This window comes from Dioscorea cayenensis, chromosome 5, assembly GCF_009730915.1.
Source record: "Dioscorea cayenensis subsp. rotundata cultivar TDr96_F1 chromosome 5, TDr96_F1_v2_PseudoChromosome.rev07_lg8_w22 25.fasta, whole genome shotgun sequence".
Taxonomy (NCBI): Eukaryota; Viridiplantae; Streptophyta; class Magnoliopsida; order Dioscoreales; family Dioscoreaceae; genus Dioscorea; species Dioscorea cayenensis.
In genome coordinates this window covers 11,151,999-11,170,721 of record NC_052475.1, presented here as the reverse complement: position 1 = coordinate 11,170,721, position 18,723 = coordinate 11,151,999, and the positions used below count along the sequence as shown (strand labels likewise).

At 33.2% G+C, this 18,723-nt stretch overlaps 2 protein-coding genes and 1 long non-coding RNA gene across 4 annotated transcripts; all 3 read right to left on the bottom strand.

Moving 5' to 3' along the window:
• Positions 1–578: 578 nt before the first annotated feature.
• LOC120261704 lies at positions 579–9,624 on the bottom strand. 2 transcript variants are annotated; one of them, XR_005536626.1, is made up of 3 exons: positions 9,342–9,624; positions 1,681–1,896; positions 579–1,590 (listed from the first exon to the last, which is right to left on the bottom strand). It is a non-coding gene; the product is annotated as an uncharacterized LOC120261704 (long non-coding RNA). The 2 variants fall into 2 exon arrangements; XR_005536625.1 differs by lacking the exon at positions 9,342–9,624 and having other exon boundaries at positions 579–970; positions 1,323–1,590; positions 1,681–7,037.
• Positions 9,625–10,232: 608 nt separating this feature from the next.
• LOC120261790 lies at positions 10,233–12,946 on the bottom strand. The gene is made up of 3 exons (XM_039269775.1): positions 12,876–12,946; positions 11,740–12,240; positions 10,233–10,844 (listed from the first exon to the last, which is right to left on the bottom strand). The coding sequence occupies exons 1-3, from the start codon at positions 12,943–12,945 to the stop codon at positions 10,306–10,308; spliced, it is 1,110 nt and encodes a 369-aa protein (XP_039125709.1). The 5' UTR covers position 12,946; the 3' UTR covers positions 10,233–10,305.
• A 3,532-nt stretch (positions 12,947–16,478) lies between these two features.
• Positions 16,479–18,628, bottom strand: LOC120262291 (dihydrolipoyllysine-residue succinyltransferase component of 2-oxoglutarate dehydrogenase complex 2, mitochondrial-like). Its single transcript, XM_039270384.1, has 10 exons — positions 18,595–18,628; positions 18,411–18,485; positions 18,213–18,268; positions 18,091–18,135; positions 17,719–17,991; positions 17,537–17,631; positions 17,276–17,366; positions 17,076–17,186; positions 16,777–16,971; positions 16,479–16,690 (listed from the first exon to the last, which is right to left on the bottom strand). Exons 1-10 carry the CDS (start codon positions 18,611–18,613, stop codon positions 16,499–16,501), a joined length of 1,152 nt encoding a protein of 383 aa, XP_039126318.1. The 5' UTR covers positions 18,614–18,628; the 3' UTR covers positions 16,479–16,498.
• Between the last annotated feature and the right edge of the window lie 95 nt (positions 18,629–18,723).

Genomic DNA, 18,723 nt, shown 5'->3' with positions numbered 1-18,723 from the left:
AGACATGCCCTAGGACCTAGTGGAAGTTGTTCTTCCTCTTTTGCTTGATTTCATTAGATTATATTGTTAATATTAAGTTGATTATAATATTTATTTTTGGTTGATTGTATTGTTTGCTGATTGTATTGTTTGCTGAGCAAGAACCCAATTTTATTTTCATATGGAATACACACATTAGTTAATTTATTAGTTAATATACCATACAGCTTAGCTATTCCCAAAGAGCAAATCAGTGCATTTGTTTAACACAGCTTGGCTATTCTTAGAGAGCTTTATCTTAAGCATACAACATTGTGAGCATTACTGATTAATGGCAGTTAACAATTGATTAATAGTAGTTAACATTGTGAACATTATTGATTAATGGTAGTTGAAAATTTCATTCACCAAAAACTGTAATTTCATTCACATATGCTATGCAAATTTTTACAACAATGGCTAGCCATTTACTCGTTCAAATGTAAGAAACCAAAGTCTACAACAAGATTAATTATAAAAGATGCGATTAATCATAAAGCTATAAATTTCATTTACTCATTCACATCTGCAATGTAATTTCATAGTAATTAATCATTGCATAACTCATTTACATGAAGATTGTCAGCCAAATTCAAAAAAATTACAAAACATGATTTACATGCTTGGCTTATGAAGATCTTCAACAACACAATACAAAATTGCATATGACAGAGCAAAATATAAATGTTTGGTTTATGAAGATCTTCAGCCAAACATCACAACATACAAAATCTTCAAGTTTGTAGGCTTTTGGTTTTCACTTCCTGCTCTGTTTCCTAACTCCACCAATGGAAGCTCCTGGGGGAACCCAATTCCTCTTCTTTTTGCTGAGATCTCCTTCTTTGGCCATGTCGTCATTGTCCTTATGTCTACCTTGATGCTTCAGTGGAGGATGTCTGACAGTACTTCCTGCAAAATTCTTATTTGATGGATCCTTTGCAATTTGCTACAACTGAGTATAAAAAATCAGCGCAAGATTAGTTTGGTTAGTATGCCAATTTTAATTGCATTTATTTTCATCATTACAATGACAATATTTAATAGATTATAAAAACAACATATTGTCCAACATCAATTTTTCTAACTTGATTGAGATGTCCAGCATCTGCATCATTAATAGCTAAACGCCTCCTATTGTTGTCAATTTTTTCCTTCCACAGGCATCAGATAATACAAATTGGGACCCCATGGTCTAGTCAAGTTCATTAATAATCTAAATGAATTTAGAAAAACATGAATGGTGAGAAAGGGATACATGATGCTGACCAAAATTCAGCCCTACACTGGTCTATAATAAACCTTACCTGTGACACTGGTTCTCCAGCATTTTGCCACTTGTAACATCTCCTTCTTGTTGGTTGGCTCCAATTAAATTGTTGTTGAATCATTTAATTGACATTAATAAAAACACGAGTATATGTGAGCCACAATATAGAGTAATTTAACAACACTGAACTTCACTCACCATTTGGAAATGTGCTTGTAAAACCTAGGAATCAATTGTAGTCATAAGATCTGTTACTTCAACTGATTCATGATATGTTCATGCTCACCTGTGTGTCCATCATTAACCTACAAAACATATAGATGGAAAATATGAAATTACCTGCATACACAAATAGAATAATAACATAATTGAAGGCATGCATAACAGAGACTCACATTGCCTCCCTTGTGATGCCTTTTATTGTGCCTTTTAGCACCACAAACATTACACTTCATGGAAACTCCTTTTTTGGTGACTCTTCCATCTGTGAAGCCACTAGTCTCCTCATCTGGCTCCCTTCTTAGTAGCATAGTCTTCCAACCTCTCTTCCTAAGGACTACGTCAGGTGGTACCATTGGACCTTGATCACTCTTTGACCAACATTGTCTGTCCTGCGTGGGATTCAATGTGTGCCTATATGTATCTAAGAATGTTCTGACTTTATAGCAGTTATGTATATAATTTTATGGTTTGTCTCGATTGTAATAGATGACTAAGATGGCATGATAGCAAGGAATCCCTGAAAGTTCCCACTTCATGCATGAACAACTAGCCCCATCCTTAGCAACCACAAATTGACCATCAGGCCTAACAACCTGATATTGGCTCCCCCATACCAAATGGTGTTATAAGACCAACTGAGTTACTTCATTTTTTCTAGTTTTTTCAGTACTTTAGGGCAATGGACTGTTTGGCATCTCTTCATATAATCTCTTTTTTTTAGATCCTAACCATTAATGTGGTCCTTATGATCTCATTCATTGTGACTATGCCTTTAAACCTAGCTTCGAGAATTTAGCTGTTAAAGCATTCACACATATTATTAGGTAGTATGTCACACTTGTATTTGGTTTGGAAATAAGACCTACTCCAATGATGGGGGTATATTTTTTTTCAAGTATTCAAAAGCACCTAGAGACATATCTTTTAATTGTTCCATGGGTTTCTCATATGAAGGGATGTTGGTTGCTTTGGCACAATTCTACAGCTGGTCCTTTAAGGCTTTTCCTCTATAAGTTTTTTTCGAAATTAGTGTGGATGTGCTTCACACAATATCTGTGTTCATTATTGGGGAATAGCTCTTCAATTGCAGGTATTAAACTCTAAGGTTTTGTTTAATCTACACACATATCAACCACCATAGGCAAATGGGGTGAGGAAGGGAAAAATATATACATAAAAATCTGGATGAATCACTAACAATTGAATCATTGAATTTAATTGTTTGTGATCCAACCCTAACAACAAAATGAATCATGTATTGAAACCATATAAATTTGTAATAAATTAAGCAAGTAACTTCTTGCTATCATAGAGAAAAATCATACTGAAATTAATTTTCTGCTATCTAATCCTAGCAGCAAAATGAATCACTAAAATTAATTAGTTGTTATCCAACCCTAACAGCATAATAAATCATGTACTATATCATATAAATTGGGTAGGAAACTTCTTGCCATATAAGTCAAAAACCACACTAAAATAATTGACATGGAATTCTTTGAAGACATCAAGCACTAAAATTAAACTGGACAGGAAACTTCTTGTCATACAAGAGAAATTACACTGAAATAATTGACATGGAATTCTTTGAAGACATCAAACACTGAAATTAAATTGGACAGGAAACTTCTTGCCATACAAGAGAAAAATCACACTAAAATAATTGACATGGAATTCTTTGAAGACATCAAGCAGTAAAATTAAATTGGATAGGAAACTTCTTGCATATATTATATATGCTATCCAACTCTAGCATCATACTACTCATCTTGATTAATCATAAAAGGTCAACCATTTAGTCTGAAATTAATTATAAAAAACATAAAAAAAATTTAATTGAACCTAGGTCAGCCATTTACCTTTTACCTATTGCTCATGAATGCCCAGTGGAATCTATTTGTTATTCTAAAATCTTCTGCCAATAGCTCCAAGAACTACTTCCAGTTGTCTTTGTTCTCCTTACCAACTATGGCCCAAGCAACAGGATAGATGCAATCATTAGCATCTATCCCCACTGCAGACAGAAGTTGTCCACCATATAGTCCTTTAAGAAACCACCCATCCACTGATATAATCTACCTGCAACCTACCAAAAAACCCTCCCTCAAGTGAGCTAAGCAGACATACATGCATTGAAATTTACCTTGATCACATCTAAAAATCACGGATGATCCAAGATGTGTCCTCATCAATTCCAATCTATAATCATATAGACTCTTCATTTGTGTCTCCTCATCACCATCTATCAGCCAAGTTCAAAATCATGACAAATTAAATATACATAAGTACATAACTCTATGAAAACTATCTGATTAAATTGAAAATATTTCATATAGGGTGTGTTATTTACTTGAGTGCTATACACTTTGCCCTGTAAGCCACTAATCTACCGATCATGTCTTGATTAGTTTTGACAGCCTGGATGATGCCAAAGATCTTCCATGCAGAATCAGCTTTGAATTGCTCCAAGTAACTTCTCTCAATCCATACTGCATTCACATGCCTATTATGATGATCCCTTGAATACTCATGTTCCAATTTCCCTGATTTTATTTGGATTGTACTCCCATGCTTCACCATTGGTGATGCCCATAAATAAAATGGACAACCCCTCTTACATATTGCTTTACAACTTTTCTAGGAATTGGGCTTAAATGGCATTACATATCTATTCTTTATCCAATAGTTCTTAACAACATCTTTGAATTGTTTAAAGCTCCTAAATTTCATTCCAATCTTGAATTGAGGATTTTTCATGTCACATTCTTCATTGAACTCTGTGTATTTACGCTTTCTTGATACTAAATCGTCTTCATCTGTTACTAAGCAGGAATCCAGGTTATCAGAATCAGCATAGTCTGACTTAATATGCACCCCACCAGTGTTTTCTTAAGGTTCTTTTTCCACAACAACAATATCCCTTACTGTTTCAATCTTCTCAACAGGATCTTCTTCTAACTCATCACTGAAATTGTAATCAGAATCATGCATATCACTATCTTCTCCATCATTTTTTCTTCTACCATCCATTCCAATAATTGTATCTTCCAGATCTTCTTCTTCTACATCTTTTGCTTTCTCTAATTTCTCTTCCTCCAAATTGTTTGTTTTATCATCAATAGCCTCTATTACTATACTGTCCTTTGCACTGAATTTACTAGAGCCACCTTGATCACTAACACAATGTCCACTCCTAAAGAACACACAAACCTCCTTACCGGAATCTACTACCATGGCCATATTCAGTGCATCTTGGTCATTTTTAATTTCTCTTAATTCCTTGGCCCCATGGCTTATATCCAAGTGCAACATTTTAGATCTAACATAAGACTCCTACCCATTGGCAGCAATTCTATTTTTGAAATTTGATCTACACTCCAGTAATCCACTAAGCCAACCAGCTCTTCTACACCACCTATTCTGTAATGCATCTTAATGGTAAACAGCTCTGTTGTTAGTACTGAAATAAAACACACAACTTTTATAGTTATTGTTTAGTCCTAACTATAAGGGCTATAGTAACAAGTTATGAACACAAACACCTAAAACTAACTACCATATATCTTAAGGTTCTGACATTGCAGTTGAACACATCATCAAAAAAAAAAGGAACCTATTGCAAAAAATTAATGGTGCACTTATATATTACACTACAATACAAATATGTTTAAAATAATGCTGCACTTATATATTCCAATACAATACAAACATTTATAGATTTATCTTTGGAAATTTATCCGCATTGGAACAATCATGAATAGAAAAAAAGAAAGCCAAGCAAGAATAAGAAGGTGAATGCAATATATCTTTAAGGATTTCTATATAAACACTTTTACATCTCACTGTATACATTCTAGGATTTCAGAAATGGTTTTTTTTGCAAGATTAGTATTGAACAAAGATAATGAAAATTTGTTATAACCACTAATCATTGGCCAGTTGGTGTCAAATGAAGATTGTGTGAAGATTGAATGAATTTTTCTTCCTAAGGAGAAAAGCTCATTCAATAAATGTAGGACATTACTTCATGAAAGGTTTGTTTTGTGATCCTTTATGGGCTTTTGCATAATGAAATTGTGTGCACAATGGAAATGGTAAACAACTTCCTAATAATTAAGCATAATCTACAAAGCCATGCTTCAATGGGCCTCTTTTACTATTGGCACAATGCATCTTTGATATTAAGAACCTTATGCGGTGAATTTGAAGTAAATGAAGACTGAGATCTATCCAGAAATGACCAGAAATTGTAAGGCTTTTTAGACATTTTGAACAAACTGGTTGTCACAAATTGAAGAATTTAATATCAATCTTCTGGCTAAATTTATAAAATATAAAATACAAGAGTTTCAAGTTGTGGACAAAGTCATCCTAAATACCATTGTCTATAACAAGGCTCAACATGAGATGGAACATATAAAATCAACTTGGACAATATTATCCAGGATATAAGGTCATCACGTCATCATTTATCAATTTGAGAAACTAATGAAATGAGCCAAAATTTCACATTGTTCTTTCACTGTTACATCATGCCAAGGGAACATCTTAAATACCATATTGATTGTAATCAGGTTAAACGTAAGACAAAAATTTAAAATTTTGGATTAAACATTTGTATAATAAAATATCGAATATGGCAAAGATGAGATAACCAATAGCATATAAACATATGGCATTGATCATTTGATGAAGTAACAAAGAAAGCAAAGTTTGTGATTATCTATGTATATATATAGACAAAACCATAGAATATACAAGATATTCAAAGTTTTTGCATCTTTTTCAAGTTCTAGTCAACCTGAGACCACAAGAAGGACACATATTATATTACACATGAGACCCATATTGCACATATTATATCTGAGTTGTGTTCTCTTTGACAGCAACTCCTAATTTAACATGTCAACAACATTGAACAATTCATAAAAACCCACATTTGGTGCAGCATCCACAGTAAAAGTGAAAACCCTCAACCAAACTACAAACCCTAACTCCTGATCTATGGTGAACTACAATGCTACAAAACCAAATAAGAAAAAAAACTAGAAGCAAAGCTGGGGTTTCCTTACAATACTCCGGCGGCTCCTCCCCTGCTTGTCGAATCTCCCAATTGATTGACATTGTGCACCACTAAATGTTTGTTGTTTTCTTTGACAGATGAAAGCAACGCTTCACTTCTCCCAATCACCGGTTTAAACAGTTAAAACTAAAACTTTGATCACTAGCTCATAAGTCTCCAAAACAATGGTGATAAGAAGAAGAGGGCAGAGACGAGGAACCAGAGAAGAAGAAGAAGAAGAAAAGGCTGAGGTGTCAATTATTTGGCCTAGTCAGCTACTTAATCTAACTTAGACAAGCCAAGTAAGATTGATGATGCGGGCATCAGCTGTTGACTCAACCTTTACTGTGGCCACGTAGGCTTTTGGGCGTCGGAAAGTCTCGGGTGACTAACAGGAGAATGTTTTTGTAACTTGAGTGACCACTTTGATATATTTTGAAGTTGGATGACTGATGTGAAAATAAGGCAAAGTTGGGTGACTGTTCAAAAAATTAACCCACATAAACTATATAACTATATTTATATAACACACATATATAATTATATGTATATATATACACATTCATATAACTATATATATATATATAGACATAACTATATATACATACACACATATAACTATATATATATATATATGTATACAGGCATATATAACTATATATGAATACACAGATATTACTCTAAATATACACACATATGCATGTGATGCTCTTGCCTCCACAACAATAATGATGGAATATAAGGAATTCAACTCAAGAAATGGAACAACTTCAAACAACATCTCAAGGAATTGCATATATAGACACATAAGTCATGTAACTAATAGACACATATAACTATATATACATAGACATTCATATAACTATATATGTATATAGACACGTATAACTATGTATAGATACACATTCATTAACTGTATATATGTATATAGACACATATAACTATATACACACACATAACTATATATATATATATGTATATATATATATAGAAGAAACATCAACTGCAAATGTTCATAGAACGTCCCCAGTTGGGCACAGTTAACACTAAGGAGAGAGACAGAGATATTAAACGGGTTATTAGGTTTAGTTTTTGTGTAGTTTTGTTCTTGTAGGTCTAGTGAAAATAAGATTCAACGGCTGTAATTGATTAGAATACTGTACAAATATTATTGAACGATTCAGATCAAAATACTATGCATCCCACTTTTCACTATACTACTATTTATAAATATAGTAATACTGTTCATATTACAGTGCACAACCGTTGGATTGAAATCCAACAGTCTATACGAACGTTAGTAGATTTTGAATCTATGAACATTTGTAGATGATTGATGCCCATATATATATATATATATAGCACATAACAATATATACACATACACACATATAATTGTATATATATGTATATAGACAAATATAACTATATATACACATATAACTCTAATTATACACACATATGCATATGATGCTATTGCCTCCACAACAATATTGATGGTATATAAGGAATTCAATTCAAGAAATGGAACAAATTCAAACAACAATAAAAAAAGATCTCAAGGAATTACATAGACATTCAATAAACTTCTATTATTAATTCACACTTGATTCACATCGTGCTTTTAAAACTAAACCGGGGAGTGAACTGATCTCATATTTGGGTCATGGGTTAGTCTGACTGGATGACCCATCTCGGTCAGACTGGATGACGTCATAAATATATATACATATATATGAATAATATATATATATATATATATATATATATATATATATACATATGAACAAGAAAAGCAATTTAGAAATTTTTCAACACAAACTAACAAAAGCATAACACAATATAACAACAACATAACAATAACATAAGCAAACATAACAAAAATACGTCTTCTGAATAATGTATATGAAGAAACTATCATTAATGTTACAAATAAGATGCACATATCTATACATATATAAACTGAAGTCATTGTCATAATGAATATGCATATATGGTTTAATGGTTTATTAATTAGCTAGTGGAAAATGATGAATCAACTACCAATCAACTATGTCACTATCCATTTGTCTATGAAAAAGAGAGAAACTTTCTCTCTAATTATGTGAGAAAGAGATAGAAACATTCTCTCTAAATATGTAAGAAAGAGAGAATGCATGGAGAAAAAAACAAGCTAATAGAGAAACATCAAACAAACCTCCTTAATTATTCTCGGATTTAATTATAACCCAAGCCATTCTCCATCTCTGAAAGGCAGAGAAACAAGGTTGGCATGAGATGGCAATCTACTGATCCAATCCAGTTTTAAAAACCTTGAAAGAAGCACATGCTTTCATAAAACATCCTAAGCTTCAACATATGACCCATTTACGGTCCCCACCACTTTTTTAATAGCAAGACCAACTCATACTGTGCTCTTGGCAGTTTTAAGACCTAAGTTACTACCTTGAATACAAATCTAATTCTCTATATATATGTAGACACATATAATTATATATATAAGGTGGTCCTGTACACATTTTTCATATGTAGAAACCACTACATCAACCATGAATAAGCATGGTGAACTAAATAAAGGACTTATTAAATTATTGTGAAAGAGGATGAGGGTCCTACTAGAGCACATCCATTTAAATGTATATTAGATGTAAACCAAACATCACATTTCACTCTATACATCATATATAACAGATACAAGAACACAAATATGCTAAATTAGATACTCTAAATGCCAATTCATACATAGCAAGGGAGTGGAGGAGAGAGGTATACCTTGCGGGATAAGTGTTGGGAAAGCCCAGCGCAAGAGTAATGGAGCCGCTTAGGAAGGCTGCTATACTTGTAATAGTGGTGGAGGCCACCGCGCACAAGGGTATGGGGGTAACTGAAGTCGGGAGGATGGAGATCGGCGAGAATTCTTCATGATCTGACTCGGCTCATGGTTAGGGATTTAGGGGGATTGGATTCAGATCTCAAAGAAAAAGGGATTTGAAACTTGGGAATTATTTTTAATATTACTTTGAACTTTCTCTTTATTTTTTTGAATATTTTTTAATATTAAGTACGTCACATCAGCAAACACTAGATGGATAGAGTAACGAATGTCACCGAAAATTTTCAAGTATGAAAACAAGGGAATAAAAAAGACAGATTTTATATTATATGGACTAAAATGATAAAATTTGAATAATAGAGAGACTATTTTGATATTTTTTTCAAAAAAAAATAAACAATATAAAGTTCTAAAATTAATATGTAAAGCTCATGAACAACATGCTTTTAAGATAGGTTAAAAACACTTGTGGTACAATGGTTTCTTGTTAAAATAGTGAATGGGCTCCTCAAAGATCAAAACCTTTTAGATTCCATACTATGCAATGTTGTTGTATAATACTGTTTATTAGATTCTTAGCATATCATTATTACACAATTTATTAGTCCATAACTTTTTAGGAGACTGTTAAGTCACCAAAACTGATACATCTCTATACTTGTTTATCCTTTTAACAACATTTGTTATTTTTTTGTTCCAAAAAATATGTATGCTTTTAAGATAATTCCTCCCTTTAAATGGCAAAAAGAAAAAGAAACAACCAAAGAGACCATAAAAGAATGATCATGCCTCAAACCCACATCAATCTACAATAAAGAAAACACCGAAAATAAAATAAAAAAAATAAAACCCAATTTATAAACTTTGAAACCATGAGTGATCACAATAAACAATGATCAATGATCACAGACTGAGTCGACGAGTGCGAACGCTAAGCAAAGAAACATCATCAACAACAGGGCCACAAAGTGAGCTAAGATCATCACTACGCGTGTTATAGGACGAGCTCCGGAACACAACTCGGGTTCGCTCAGACTCGGCCTTAAACTTAAGCACAGCCCTTTTGAACCCGCCATTGCCTTTGGACTCATAAGGAACTCTAATAGTGTGCTTGCCCGCATAAGCATCAACAAGCATGGACCCTCGGCAAGTGTTGTTGGCATCACCGATGGAGAATGCCAATGCGTAGGATCGCCCGAGTGATGTGCGCACGAGTTGGGCGATGGCGCTCTCCATGCCTGCAATTAGCTCGATCGCATGTTTGCCACTAGGGACCGAGAAGTGGGCTGAGTCTAAGTACTTAACCGCTTTGGCTGACTCAACGATCCAACCCGGTAAGGATGAGTCGTCATCTTCCATGCTTGTTGGAATTAAGACACCCCATGTTGTGTTTGGTATTATGTATGGACCTTCTTCGAAGTCTCCGTTTTTCAACATGTTTTCTGCAATATTTTTTATTTTTTATAATTAATTAATTAATTAATTAATTATATTAAAACAAGGTATCCCAATTATCATAGTAGAGTCAAATAATATGTATGTTAGTATATATATATATATATATATATATATTACCACCATATAACAAAGAGAGTTCGGGTTTCAATTATTTCTCAAATCAAAAACTACTGTTCAAATAACTACTTTATCTACATTTCTTAAAAATAAAAATAAAGTTTTTATATATATATATATATAGTACAAGATGTTTGATTGAGTAATTATTTAGATCTTCCAACTATGGAGATTAAATTTATTTTATTGATTAATTAAGTAAAATATATTTATTAGTTATATTGTAAAATATTGATAAAATTTTTAATTTTAAGTTAATATTAATCGAGTGAAAAAGTGGTAGTTCATAAGGACGTTTTCAACCATGTCAAAATAATGTTTTTGCTAATGCATTGAAATGTCAAAATGAATTGCTTTTTATTTTGGTTTTTAGAAAATAAAAAGAACACTAACTCTAATTTAATGGTAATTTGGTAATTAGAAGGTTTGGTTTGAATTTTGAGCTAGATTTAAGTTTCTAATTCTTCTTTAAAAATGCTCCTACTTATATTCTTTTAAGGCGCCAATGATTTTAATTATGTATGTATACATTCAAATCTATAGATTGTCTTCATAGAGGAAGCCAATTATATGGAGTTAACTGAATCTTTGACCTAAAATAAATCACCTTTTCATTTGACAGTAACTATTTTATTTTATTTTTTTAAGGAAAAATAATTATCAAATATAAGTTTACTTTATCCTAGATTACTATGAATAAAACCACAAGTAAACACACACACACAAATAATAACAAGTCAATAATGCATAGAAATAACTTACTGTTGGTCAACTTTGGAGGTCTAATAGTCTTCATAGCAACAGAGTCAATAATGGGACCACAATCAGGGTCTTCAGAGTTACCAGGGTTGTGAATCAGTATATCCACCTCACTTGACTTAGCTTTGAAAGCCCAAGCATAAGAATCCCATCCATTGCTACTGTACATTGTTTGCATGGGAATCACGTCCGAGTCTGGACTGATTGAGATGTTTAGAACCTCATTTTGTGCGCATGTTCTTGCAGCACTGAATGTCAATGAATAATGCTCTCCTTTTTCAAGGTTCTTCACTCTTTGCTTTATCGATGCTTCGTTGCCGAGCCGAACGGCGAAGGATCCTTCCGGCACGACGAGGATCATGTCCTTTTGTTTTTGCCCGGCCTTGATGTATTCTACAATACCAGATGTTTCCCATTCTGGAATTGCATGAGGATCTTTTATTACCGTTCCTGTTAGCTGATTTGGTTGTGGTCCTAGCTCAAAGTTACCATTTGGTAGCAATCCTGTATACATGAGAAATTCATATTTAAATACTTTTTATATTAATATTAATGAGTAAATTATTTATCAATCTTTCACTCTTTTTTATTGATAAATATTTTTTATTATATTATTTTTGTTAGACTCTATAGAAATTATTTAAACATATATAATTTTTTTAATCAATTTATCTATTCATTTGATCAAGACATCTATGTTTTCTGGTTGTTAATTGAATGACACTACACATTAGTGGATGACAGGGTCTTGCTGCTCTTTTCACAGAATCCTTGATGGGTAACTATTTTTTATTTCTTAAAAAAAAATCATAGTTTTTTTTTTTTTAAATAATAATAATAATAATAGTAATAATAATAATTTGATACCAATGCTATTCTTGATAGACTAAAAACTCACTACATAAAAAATTGAAATTTAATTTTATTAATTATTTTAACGAATTCTAAAAGATGACTTAATTGTGCCACTGTTCTGTTCCCAAGCCCTTAAACTTTTGAATATTTAAAAAATGGCATTAATAATCCTAAGAATGCTACTGATACTAGCTTTAATAAAAAGAAACAATTAGCTAGAAACAATTTATAATAATAAAAAGGGAAAAAAATAAAAAGTAAGAATAGAAATGGAGATAACTCACCGTCGGTGAAAGCAACAGCAACGCCGGCGGCGAAGCAAAAGAACACGAATCTCAAAACAAAGTCTTGCATTTTTAGCCAATGTTGGGAGGAACATAAGATCGCGATCTATGAGTTTATAGATCTTCAGTTACCAAACAAGACACAGACTTGCTGATAAATCACGGAAATGCCACTCTTCTTTTCCTCGTTTGGCAGCGATGGTGCGGTGAAGCAACGCTATTTCCAAATATTTAAGGAAAATGACGGTTTTGTCCTCTTATGGCATGCACATGGCATGGGAGAGATTCCCGATCCCACGAGGCTTTTTTCTAGACCGGGCGTATTCAAAGTCTCCAAGGGCATTTTTGTCAATAGACAAATCAAACACGCAATACCCAAGGTTTTTTTAGATTTAATTCCATGATTTATGATTTAATTTAATTTTAAAGGGATTATTTTTATATATATATACATACGTCAAAACGCTCATAGCTTAGTGGCACATTCCACTTGTCTAAAGTGATGATATAAAGGACCTCTATTATCCTCAAGTAAGAACGGAGGGATGAATAATTAATTTTTGGTTTAGTGTGCATATGTAACTAAGTACATTTGTCGCATTTATACCCACACGTCTAAAAAAAATTATGGATGTATAACTCTAATGGATTACTATAATTCATTGTACTAGATTATTAGATTATTTATAAAAAAATATTTCTTTTTTGGCTTAAATATTATGGAAAATTTTGTCCTTAATTAGTGTAAAAAAAATAACAATTATGTCTAATAATAACTTCAAATGTTGTACATTGTTGTTAAGATATGATATGAACATATGATATGAACACATTACATACATTGTTGTACATGAACTGTTAAATATTTAGAAGAACCATTGGTCTAAAAGACATTTCACCCACAACTAATATAGGAATATTACAAAACTACCCTTGGAAAAATGATGGAAAACAAGGATAATATTGATTAAGAAAATTAAGATATCATCAATAATATATACTATTAACATTATGAAGAATAAATGATTTTGAGTTCCAAGAGAGAGGAAGCACATGGAGCTTGATCAGAAAGCACCTGCTTTTTGGTTCCTTTGTAATGTAATTGAAAAATATGGGGGGAGCACTTGGGAAGGCCAGACCAGTGTATACATTAGAATAATGAAACCGACCTGACAACCCTTGTGTTATGTCTCAAAGAAATTATATATATATATATATATTTTTTTGTTCATGTGGTTCCACCAGATCTCATGCCGGATTTAGTGCCTTATGTTGGCTAACCCAACTTTTTACCTTTTTAATCTGACTAGACTTGACCAGATACAACACACTCTTGCATGAACACTTGCTTGCCCAGATGTATTTTGTTGATGTATATTGATTCATTCATGCTTCTTCTTTCAATTTTGAGATTTATTTATTTATTTATTTATTTTCTTTTGGATCGGCCACCTCAAACACTGACCATATTTATATCTCAACACCGCATTAAAAGCAGGGGCGGTGACTCAACTTAATTAAAGGCCTAAACCCAAATTTTAAAATGAGACCTTATTTATTGAGTAAAAACTAATTTTTATTTAATTTTTTTAATAAATATTTGAATGAGATGTTAATCTTTTATATGGCTATTAGATATTGGCATATTGCCATTACTCAAATTGATAAATTTTAAATTTACAGGTAAAAATTAGTAAGAAGAAAGATAAAATATAACAATATAAATAAATTTAAATTTGTTATAATTAAACAAAATTGTAGATTATTTTGGAAATAAAAGTGCCTGTATTTGAAATAAATATTAAAAAGGTAGAAAAAAGAATTTTATAAAATTAGTTGTAAGAAGATAAAGAATTAATTAAACATTAAATTAAGATATTTTAATACTTTATTCTAAATTTCAAAAAAATAATTGTAATTATAGTGTATTAATCAGGTATTAATTTAAAAATTAATATATTAATTTATTATAATTATAATAAATAATTATTTAGAGGTCTCCCAAAATTGAATCTAAAATGACTTGAGTGACTTTACCCTTGAGACGTTCTGTGAGAGATAGTTGAACCCCTAATTCTCTCTATATAAGAGTTAAATACTTTATCGCTTGCCCATTGTGAGGCTGATTTAATTTGATTATAAAAACAAGAGTATAAATCTAGTTTAGTAAGTAGTTTTAATGTGAAAGAAATAAAATAGAAAGGGTTTGTAGGTTTGGGAGCTCTACAACACGTTTATTTTTTTTCAAGATGGGCAGTTAAGTCCCTGTAAAAAATAAAGGTGTGCACAAACTTAGGCGCATACACATGGGCGCTAGAGCCACCTGCATATAATCACTACTTACACTCCTAAAAATACGCTCTCACTCATAATTCGAAGTCTCACCATTTCTGAAAAATTTTAATGAAGATCCAACTACCAATAGAGTACTTGACCATTGGTCAACACATGCCTCCTTCCAAACATTGAGAAATATAATTTTGAAGATGTTTTTGAAACGATTGCTTCCAAATATTAGGAAATTCTATTTTCAAGAAAATTGAATAGCTAATGTTTGCAGCATTGTTTAGTTTGTTTGGACAATTTAAACATGTAATTAAAAAACCAACGACCAAATAGTCTATTGGTATACGGGTCGTCGATAGAGCTCTTCACCAAGTGGTGAGAGTTCAATTCTCGGCTGAAAGCACATTTCTGGGAGATGTGAGCGGTGGTTGTGTGCGGGTGGTCCTAGCGCCCATATGTGTATGGACCCCGCCCCCTTTGCTCCACCGAGGCTTGTGCACGCCCTTAACAGTTTAGCAGGGCTTTTGGGTTGTCTGTTCCTTTTGTTAAAAAAATAAAAATAAAAAAAATTATTTGGGCACTCTTTTTACCACATCCACCTAGTAGCATAGCATCAAAACATAGCATGGAAACAAAGAAATTCATATATGGATCAAAATGAAAATTAGTGACAATTCGAGTGTGTTTGGTTAAAAATATAAAATATTTGAAAATTCAAAAATATTTAGAATACTAGATGGCGACCTATACCCAAATCAAACTGTTGAAGAAGTTAGGTTGATATCTAGAACTTTATATTTCTCGGATCAAACGCAACTTTAACACTGCTGTTAAATAAGCTAGTATCACGAAAATTTGTGAATAGAACCAACTATCAATAAGAGTTTCATCTTTGGATCAAAAACAAGCAAGAACACTAATTAATATAAGATCATGTTTTAGTAGAGACAATGCATGTGGAACAACTTGGCATGGAATGAAATAAAATCCCACATGGCAATTGTTATGGTTTCTTTCATTTTTATTTTTCCAATCATTTGTAACATTAACATGAAAAAAATAACTCCAACATGGCAAGAAGATTGGGTGCCGAATTTCGATCCATAATGGCAGTACACAATGAGATCGGATAATTGATTGTAGGCATGATAAAATATGATAAAGATAAGGTTACATCTATTTATAAAACCAGCCTAATAACATGCACAAAATCCACAGAATCTCACCTTTGGCATATTACTCAAACATGGAATATGAACCAACAACCACCTTAATGAGTTTTTCAATAAGCAAGGTGTATTATTTTAAAAGCATTGAGGGGGGGTGAAATACCAGGCTTAAATGTCAAGGAGAAGCCTGCGAGGATCCTCAACCACATCCTTGATTCGGCGCAGGAAAAACACTGCCTCTCTCCCATCGATCAGTCTATGATCATAAGTAAGAGCAAGATACATCATGGGCCTTGGAATAACTAGTCCATCAACAACCATTGGACGGTTTACAATGGAATGCATGCCGAGGATTGCCGACTGTAAATGCAAGTGATTAGGTTCACAGTGAAAGAGATTTGAAGTAAAAAAAGCAATGTCTGTAAGTAACTAGTTATATAACATACTTGGGGAGGGTTGATAATTGGTGTACTCATTAGACTCCCATAAACTCCACCATTCGAAATTGTAAATGTGCCGCCAGCCATCTCATCAATTGATATTGTTCCATCATTAGCCTTACAAGCAAGTTTGTTAATCTCTTTCTCAACATCAGCAAAGCCCATTGTATCAGCATTGCGAACAACTGGCACCACAAGTCCCTGTCCAATGTAGGAAATCAGATTCCTCAGCCTCAACATCTCACTCAGTGTGTGCAAGTAATCCTCACAACTCAATTCATGAATATTGGAGGTTTTTGACAAACCTTTGAAGTGCCAACAGCTATGCTAATATCAATGTAGTCCCTATAGATGATATCATCACCATCAATGACTGCATTTATAATTGGTTGGTTCTGAAGTCCAATTGCAGCTGCCTAATAAGATGATGAGAGAGGACACGAAAATCGGAGAAAATACATAGGAATGCGATGAGAACTGAAATAAAAACTTTCAGATATCATACTTTCACAAAACCTGACATAAGACCCAGCTTCACGCCATGCTTTTCCAAGAAGGCATCTTTAGAGTCAGACCGAAGTTTCATCAAATTGGTCCTATATCAAACAAACAATCACATACTGAAATGACAGGAAACCAGGAAGGCAGTCGATTCACAGAGTTATTTAGTGTGATCTGCTGAAAACATAAGACAGCATGAAAATGTACATTATCAAAAGTTACCGGTTATTAATCAGCCAAATTAGATAGAACCCAAATCACATACATGTCAACTTCATTAAATGTAGTCAGCATTGCAAATGTGTTCTGTGAATCCTTCAAACGGGTAGCCACTCGTTTCCTTAGTCTCGGCATTGGAACCTGAATGCCAAAATCACAGTAAGAAAGTCAAAGAAACCAGAACATCTAAGAACAGTTCCATGAGAAAAGAAAGGCACTATAACCCACTCGTCGTTCCCTCTCCTTGGGTGGCAGCTGCGGTTCTGAAGCAGAAGTTTTGGGTAGTACTGCAGATGGTACTTTAGGCTTTTCCTTGGTTGAAGTATCAACTTTAGGAGCTCTTTCCTCAATCTCTATTTTGGGTGGCGGTGGTGGTGTCTGTGAAGTGTCTTTACCTGATTGATCTTCTGATGGCGCAATGTGTGTAACCCTGGCCTCACCCTTGGAAATGACAGCAACCTTGGTTACTGGAGTAACAGTATCACCTTCCTTCACTACAAACTGCCAATAGATTCTCAAAATCAGCATTGCAATAGTTACATTAATACAAAGGAACTAAGTTGAAACATGCACACAGCAACCGAGAAAATTGAAAGCAACCTTTTGGATAACCCCAGCTTCAGGGCTAACTACATCAATTGTCACCTGAGAATTAAGGAAAGAGTTCCAATCAGCTTCTGTGCCGCAAACAAGCAAAACTTTTGTACAGGAAAACTACATACCTTGTCCGTTTCAACCTGAGCAATTGGTTCATCAACTTGAACACTATCACCAGGCTCTATCATGGCATATATCTATGTCAGAACTAAAAAAGTATGAAAAGGGAATGACAACATGCTTTTGCACACTCTTCATAAACTACAAGGTAATAAACTTGCAATCCTAAAGGGAGGATAGGTGTGTACAGTGTAAGTACATACTTTTCAAGAATGTCGCCAGAGTCCCATCAGTAATAGATTCACCCATAAATGGCACAACTGCATCAACTAGGTCACCTTCATTTGGACACAAAAATGGAGAAACATTAATAAGTGCAGTTCAGATAAAACGATTATATATAGCAGCTGGTAGGCCGCAAAAATGAAAAACAAGAAAATAAGTTACCATTTTCTGAGGAAAGCATCCGATTCTGAATGTGATGAGGATATTCCTTCAGAAGCATATTACCAAATTCCCTGCAAGATACATCGTCTTTAAAGAAAAAAAAAATACAAGCAATACAGCATGTTCTGC